Source organism: Triturus cristatus, chromosome 1_2 (assembly GCF_964204655.1).
Source record: "Triturus cristatus chromosome 1_2, aTriCri1.1, whole genome shotgun sequence".
Classification (NCBI taxonomy): domain Eukaryota; kingdom Metazoa; phylum Chordata; class Amphibia; order Caudata; family Salamandridae; genus Triturus; species Triturus cristatus.
This window is the reverse complement of record NC_140580.1, coordinates 18751525-18760174: the sequence shown is the minus strand read 5'-3', so window position 1 is coordinate 18760174 and position 8650 is coordinate 18751525. Positions and strand designations below refer to the sequence as shown.

At 41.5% G+C, this 8650-nt stretch overlaps 1 protein-coding gene across 1 annotated transcript; it reads right to left on the bottom strand.

Annotated features, from left to right (window-relative positions):
- Window positions 1-3073: 3073 nt before the first annotated feature.
- SRSF3 (serine and arginine rich splicing factor 3) lies at window positions 3074-7608 on the bottom strand. The gene is made up of 6 exons (XM_085600116.1): window positions 7477-7608; window positions 6253-6460; window positions 5974-6117; window positions 4304-4342; window positions 3919-4005; window positions 3074-3378 (listed from the first exon to the last, which is right to left on the bottom strand). The coding sequence occupies exons 2-6, from the start codon at window positions 6456-6458 to the stop codon at window positions 3351-3353; spliced, it is 504 nt and encodes a 167-aa protein (XP_085456242.1). The 5' UTR covers window positions 6459-6460; window positions 7477-7608; the 3' UTR covers window positions 3074-3350.
- Between the last annotated feature and the right edge of the window lie 1042 nt (window positions 7609-8650).

Here is an 8650-nt window from a genome sequence, read left to right as displayed (position 1 = left end):
ATGTATTGCTTGAAGTGCTTTATTTAAAATATGCAGGAACAGGGTCCCTTTCTTTGTCACGACGCACACAGCCAGACAAGAATGGACAGTGCAACTCAAGCGCTGGAGGTGTTTTGGGGGCGGGTAGACACATGGTGGTATATAATGTGCAATATCTGGTGGCAGTACCACCACACGCTGAGTGGGCAAGGGCAGATGAAATGGATTGTATGGGCTTTCACTACGAGAATAGGCTGGAGGAGGACCAGGTCTTGTGCAGTGATTTGATAAATAAGGCATAGCAGAGGAGGTGGCAGCAAGGGGCATGAAGGTCCCTGGGTGATGGAGGCTGGGTTTGTTAATCAGTGTCCACCTACTGTGTTGCAGGCTTAAGATAGTACTGACCAGATCCCCTTACTTTGTCTCCCCCAGTTAGGTTGTCAATTGGGGTGGAGGGTAGGAATGGAAAGGAGTAAACTACATGTCTACAGATGTACTGGTATGTTCAGGACACTGAATCAAGCACAGAAGAACGAAGGTCAGATATAAAAGAAGATACACAAAAGGAGGATGCACAAAGGACGGAGGATCTTGTACACAAACAGGTAAGTCAGAAGGAGAACAACAAGGGGACATGGGTAAGAACACTGGAACTGACGCTGTGGAACAGATTGCGATAAGGGGCACAAAGATACTGTCAAAATAGCAGAGTTCAAATAAAGAAAAGTTGAAAACGTTGTCATACATGGTGACAAAGACGCTGGGGGAACACTATCTGCTGTCCACCACAGAAAAGATCTTGCAGGAATTATATGTCAGAATGTTTAAGGAGTTGCAAAGGGGATACACAAACCCCATCACCGCCAGTCAAACCCTAGTCCACAGACACTGCCAACCAAGAATAGGCCTGTATAAGCTCCCGGCTGACATATGGGGTACACAAACCAACGGTGAGCAGAAATACTATCAGCGCCCCATCACCGCCTGCCAAACCCTAGTCCATGCACACTGCCAATGCAGGGCCTGTATTAACTCCTCACTGACGTAATGGGTCCACAGACCAACACGCGACTGGAAAAAGATATAACACCTGTATTCTAATATATATGCATATACATCTATTTATTAACGTATGTCAGTATATTAAAATATATATATAAATAATAAATCAAAAAAACTTGTTTTGACATTTAAATACTAAAAACGAGAATTATGTATGCGAAAAAAAATAATTTCCTTTCAAACATGCATATGCCATGTTACCAAAATAAATTCAATGTATTGAAAATTATTGCTTGAAATAGCATTTGTGACTCTTTACACACGCCACAACAGTTTACAGTGAGGTGCAGTCAGTAAGCGCCGACACGTTTAAGGGGAGCGCAGACAGATAGGGGCGCAGCAACAGACAGAACCTGTATGCATCAGCTCCCCGCTGACGTAGAGGGTACACAGATCGACAGGGGTCAACAGATCGATTGAACACCGGCTTCTCCACCTGCAATTTTAGGATGGCTTTGATTGGAGGTTGATGGGCACTGGAACGGTATCCCCCCCTAAATCCTGATGATTTTTAAAGGACAGAGGGGACTGGTTAAGCTAGGTAAAGGTAGTTGTTGAAGCAAGATATTTAGGTTCGGTATGAGTGAAGCAATTATTGACATACAAAGTCAAAGTGGGCTAGCAACAGGAGCCGAGCACTAATCGTGATATCAGTGATCATGGGGTAAAATGTAAACTGGGGATTAAAATGTGCAGATGTGTAAGATGGGAGACGGGGGTGTAGATTAGATATTTAATGTGAGCGGGTGCGATTAGTTAATACAGAAAGGTTGAGACCTAAATGTCATGAGTGCATCCCTGGAATTTTATTTTCAACCATATTGAAACCTCGACACCACTCACAAGAACTGTATTTTTCGGATGCTTAACATAACTAGGCCTGGTCATGTCAGGGCCTTTTACTAGAACGGTGGCATAGCAAATACATGGCTGCATTTGCTCATCTTGTGCCCTTCCCAGCCCTGAATAGGCTCTTTACATGGCAGGATAGATTCAAAACTAAAGCAGCTAAGCTACGAAAGGGTAAATGTTTGCTAAAAATTCCGGTTTTATAGCATTCTATGTTGGCTTTTTAGACGGATACAAGGGACTTTAACTTGCTGGTTAAAATGACAGTGTTGCCGACTGGATAAACAGATAATGGTCTGTAATGGCCCAGGAGAATCATTAAGGGTAGCACGAATAGTTAAGTGCTAAATAACCATTATTTTAGGTTACTGAATTTGAATCCACATTGTCCCTAGTCCTAGAGCCACTCAGTTGTCCGATGGTGAATAGAGCAATGAGAACTAACCTGGAATGATGGATTCACCAAAACAGGTGCTGGAACTGCCTAGATTGATATTACTTATTTTTTTTAACTTGCCATCATTCTTACGCCTTTAGGGATTGCAGCAATAGGAAAAGCGGGTGATCACATTAATCTTCAACAGATGAAAGTTTAACTTAATAGAACGTGAACAAATTCGGGTCTCCATTAACGACTGGAAGCCCCGTGTGTGCTGCAGTAGTGTGGGAAAATCCACTAAAATATAAATTGAAAGAAAACTGGGGAGAAATGCGCATAATACACAATAAATGGTTTGAAGATGTATGGTCGATAGTTGATTCCAATAGAACATTCAAATAAGTCTGCAAGCATGCACTACATGTGGGAATATAAATTTGAGCCAAAACTTTAATTCCAATTACGTAACACTTTACAGTATCATATCACCGAACCCCATGAACTCAACAAGGAAAAAAGTATTCAGCTGTAATGCAACATTCTTTGAAGGACATATGTACAACTCACAGAAGGTGCCAGAGTATGGCTGACTACAAACTGACGGTCATGATCAGGAAAAAAGCCCAACAGATTATGAAGTAAACCGGTTATAACTTCAGTTTAAGGCAACTAAAGTACACAAATGTCAGTACCTGCTCATTCTATTGGAGGGCGTTCAATTGCCTAGACATATGGGCAAGTACAGATCACTGAACAATGTCCTACAATCGCCGATGTTTCATTTTTTTTAAAAAAAAGTCGCAATTACAAAATTAATGGTTTTATTTGGAGTCTATGCAAGACAAATGGAATGCCCAAGCTAGTCAAGGGAATTTTACAACGCAAAGTTTAGGTTTACAGTTGTCATAAGATCTGCTGAAAAAAAACATACAGATTCACATTTTACAAGTCACTGGTTACGAGACAATACAAAGTAAAACCGCTAAAACATTTTTTTTTTAAAATGCACCAAGCTTAGGAATTTAAACAAAACATTTCCAAAATGCAATGCTCCGTACATTTCCTTCTGAAGTCTGCTGCGTTATTTCCTTTCATTTGACCTAGAGCGGCTTAAAAAGAAAAAAAGAAAGTCAATATCAGAATACTCGGCAGGTAGTCAATTTTAGGAAACCGTTCCGTTTGACAGATAAATTGTTTAAAAAACACTAATTTTACATATTTGTTTTTATCAAACGAGTTCTGTTGAGTCAACAATCCCACTGCAGTCTAGAACACGGGCAATATCACTGCGTGCAAGTCGATCCCTGCACACGGTCATGTACGAAACTTTAATTAAGCAAAAAACGTATACACCACACCGCAGATGGGGCCCATAAGCGAGTCAATGGGTTAAGTCTTTTAAAAAGCTGGAGGAACCCGTAACTGAATTAGTAACTAAAGACATTTAAATTATCTTATCCATTGCTACGTTTTAGATCCTAAACTGGCCAGTTTCACAGGAATACCATTCGAGTGTGTAGGTACTCATGCCTAAAAGAAAAGGAGAACACACATCCCACCCTTTAAAGTGATTTAAATAAGGACTGTCACAACTGGGCAAGAGTTCACATTATTTACATGCAATACTACAGAATGGATGTCTAATATACCTTCTAGATCTAGAGAATGAACGAGAAGGTTTGTGGTTCCTCTCCCTGGATAAGGATCTTTCACGTCTTCGGTCTCTAGAGGGGGACCTGTAAAAAAGGACAAGCAAAACAGAGCACATTAGCAATGCCGAAAGTCAAGAGCTTAAATAAAGGAACATCACAAGACAGTCTTCTCAAAGGGAAGGTTCAAGTGGATCGAAATGTGTTGCTTACAGTGAAGCCCGGCAGCAAAACCAAATAATTAGGCATAGAGAAACAATCGGGCCTACTTGGGAAAAGGGTGCGACAGAAAGGGGGTGGGGGATTAGGGTCCATTTAGAATTAGACAGAGCGAGCCGTAAGGACGCTTCTGCAGTTTCATTAAAGAAAATCAGCAGCACATTACCTGCTTCGGCTGCGAGAAAAGCTCCTTCGTCGTGGCGACCTAGAACACAAAAATAAAATTCAGTTGCATCAAACAAGTGTTTAAATCAAAAAGAAACACAAGGAGCCAGTGAACGCATGGCAAACAATCTTAGGTCTTAAACCTCGAAAAATTACGTCTTCACAACCTGCGAAAAGGGTACTGAAAGCAGAGATGCCATTAACCTTAAACCAAATGGATACCCAAATATGCACGATCAAAATACGCAGCTCAAAAGGTTCGGTACAGACCACAATCAATCTCAATTGTGAAAAAGTCAAATATATTATTGCGATATGTTAAGTCTTTTACATCGGTATAAAAAGAACCTTACGTTTGTAGGTTCATCCCAAAATTTACAGTTAGTACAGGTATTTTAAAGGTGGAAGGAGTTTCTCTTGCAATATGAGAACAATTAAGTAGACTCGGTCTCACATGCAAAAAACTTCCAAGTCCGATTTCTCCTTCACCTTTAAAGGTTTCCGATATTTCAGACAATATATTGAAGTACCATTTAATTATGCAGCCAGCCTTTGATTTGTGAAATAATGATTTACGTATAAGCTGCTTACGTTATTTAAACAGCAGTAAACTGTATAAGCAGGAAAAACTTACTAGTATTTGGTTTCAACAAGCTAGAAATGGTGAGGTGAGGCTGCCGGACTGACGGCCAAGTAGAATTTGCTGAAAAGATTTGCCAGGTGTTGCGATGTATTTAGTTGGTTGGCGAAGGGGGTGTTGTGGATTTTTCCTGCTTTTTTAGCCGAGCTGCTGCAGATGTTGTGAAGACATTTAAATAGCTGAGCTGAAAGGCCGGGAATGAGTGGGCGGTCGAGGAGGCCGCTGCCGATTTGGTTAATGTTGGAGAAGGCTGAGAACAGCATGCTCGGGAACCAAAGGGCGGTGCAACCTGACGACTGGCCATGCCTGGGTCATGTGATACGACACCAGCAAAGCTGAATGGGGCGCGCTGGTCACATGACGCTGAAAGGGCTAGTTGACTGGCTAATGTAGACCCAGAGGGTGGTGAGAAGAGACATGATGATGACTCTGTAACGGGGGTTCATTTTTATTAATGATGGTCCAAAAGCACAAAAAAAATGAAAACAAGCCATCAGTACAACCATCTTGTTAGCCAACAAAGTACTCCTAATATGACGGATCGTTCTACCTCAAAATACAATGGTTTCAACGGGTTCAAGTGACCCCTCGCTCGCAGTACGGAGACAGAAACCATGTTGTAGGTCGGTTTTTTTTAAGATAGTGACATTCACCACACAAGTACAGTATGGAAAAAGGTGTCACAACTAAAAGTAATGTAATTACTTTTAGACTGCAAACTGACAGTACAGATAACACTTCTTTAAGTAATTGCTGCCAATTTCTCTGACAAGCTTACATTCTATAATAGATAAGTGACCCAAATCAGAAGCGTTTGCAATTTGGAGAACAGACGTAACAGATGTTGAAAATAAGTGATTTAGGGAAAAGGCTACAATGGGATCAACTAACCAATACTTGAACTCGCAGCTTTGGGCGGCCAGGATGGAAATAGCACAAACTCCGGCCACAGTAGGTCTCAGAACCTAGCCAAACCCTACACTCAAGCTGCTAAATTACATAAACAAATACAAAACTATTTCCATACACACCTACGACGAGGGGGCGGGCTTCTTCGACCTCTGTAGTCATCTCTTGGACGTCTGCCCCCACCCCACGATGGAGGCGGACCACGATTTCTACTGCGTTTTTCCCCATTCGACAACTCGACTCTTACACGGCAGCCACACAGTGTTCTGCGAAGCGAAATACAACGAACGCATGAGGACATGCACAACATTGATCCATTCAAATAAAATACGTATGACATGAAAGCAGCTGGAACTAGACGCTACATCTTAAGATATGAAACCATGGTCAGGAGTACTCACCTTCCATCTAATTCCCTCACAGCATCTGCAGCATCCCGTGGATCTTCGAATTCAACAAATGCAAAGCCAGGTGGGTTTCGTGCCACCCACACGCTCCGTAGTGGTCCATAATACCCGAAAGCGCGCTCCAACTCAGTTTTGTTTCCGTTGTTGCCAAGGTTCCCAACATAGACCTTACAGTCCAGAGGGCAAGAGTCGCGATGCATGGCTAAAAGAAAAGGATCTTATGATTAAGCAATACCAATAGTTTACAGAAAAATACGCGCGCGCCTCCTAAAACGAGTCATCAGAACTGCAACAAAAAGATACACGCCGATCACGTTATACCAGCGTTCGTTAAAAACTATGCAAAAAGATTGCCGATAACGGAGGAACTGAACTTGAAGAGAGAAGCCGCCAACAGACGGGGGTAAATAATTGAGCTGTAATCACCGGGGCACAACCGGAACACGAAGCGTGGTCCGAGTGATGGCCATTCTGGCTAACATTCATTTTATTTGGAACAAAGGATTCTAGCATCGGGGAATTCAGCATAAACGAATTGATCGGAGTACAGATGGAATCCAACGGAGACTACAAGTCTAAGATTTAAGGCTCACACAGATCGAAGTAAAGGAGGGCTTTTAGTACACCTACTTACCATGTAGCATTTAGAAGAACAGATTCACCTATGTTACCCACTAGTTTACATAGACGCAATGCAAATATTGTAAATTACGCCTACATGCAGTATATTAGACGCGCCACTACTTCAACTTTGGGTACGACCACACAACGGAATATAGCACTATTACACAAAACCTCGGGGTGACCCTCTAACCGAAAAAATGTTTTATTTCCAGCCGCCCATAAGCAAATAACCAGTGTGCAGACAGTGCCAACCCCGGCTGCGTGTTTCCGAGGAAAGAGTAGGTTTTCACGATCGGAATACACGTGCCATTGGAAGCTGGGACCTTTGATCACTAAGTATGTATACAAATCCCGTGTAAGACGCAGGTTTCTGTTCAGTGAAACCGGTGTGGTTCCACGGTTCCCAAGCCAACGGGCTTCTGGAAGTGGAATTCGAAATGGCGGCTCCGTCAGTTACTACAAAATGGCGACATCTCACTGTCGGTGGGATGGCGCACTTGATAGGAATGTTATCTCGGATTCGGTCTTCACTAGCAATTGTTTAGCACCACCATTGGTAACACAAGCGAAAACCACCCATTGATTCGTAATTACCCTATCTGGAATGTATTCCGCACTAGCTAACTTCAGCTTCTTCGACCTCTTCTGCCTCGTCCCGACGACAAAATGGCTTCACTTTGTCTTTAAATGAAGACTATAAGAGGTTGGTGTTTTACGTCATGGGCACTTTCACCAATCATTTCGGTGATTTGAACGCTCGGCTCAATTTCGCCACCTCACCCTATTAGAACAGCCGGTCGGACCTAGCTGGGTAAGGGGAGCATAGACATAGAAAAGCAACTAGACACGTTCAGTATGGAAAGTGATATTTGTCCTTTAGGCACGCGTTTGAAAAATAAAAATCCTTTTCCAGGTGATTTAAATTAAATACATTTAATTAATTGAAATAAACGTATTTTGAGTATACACAGCAAGAATATACAAAAACTAATAGATCGGATTTCTTTAACAGATAAAGTTTGAACAATAATTTTTTTTATCGGGATGCCTACGGACTCTTACAATTCAAAATTTGCGAACATACGTGACAAGAATTTTCAATTCTATTAAGGACACGGAGGCGAGGATTATGCTTCTCATTTCTTTACTAGAAATTTGCTCAGTAGCCAATCATATTACAATAAAACTAAAAACTACAATACCCATGAACACATTGGTACTACGTAATAAACATAGAGTATGCACGTATAAATAGTCAGCAAGAGAATACCATATCCTCTTTCTTTGATAGTTAGCAACAGTCAGAAGAAGAAAATAGTGCAACAACTGGAAAAGGCGTGGAAGATAAAACCGTAGCTCGAACACTTCAACTGAAGACCAACAGGATGGAACAGCTGATATGATGCGTGAAACGAGATCCCAAAACAGGAACCAGCAGGCGTCCAAAAAATAATCCAAGACAAAGAAAGAAGCGCAGCTCACTTCGGATCAGAACCTGAAAAGGATAAAAAGTCGTAATATACCATTCCGAATGAAAGAAAAGGCATAGAATACTTAGGGAGGGAAGAGAAAAAACAAGGAATGTATCCAAATAAATCATAACAATATACCAGAAATATAATAATTGAAAATTATCATATGCAAAGATACATGAGCAAAAATACATAACAGAAAAAATGGGTGGGATAATCCTCGCCTCCGTGTCCTTAATAGAATTGAAAATTCTTGTCACGTATGTTCGCAAATTTTGAATTCTATGTCAGGACCG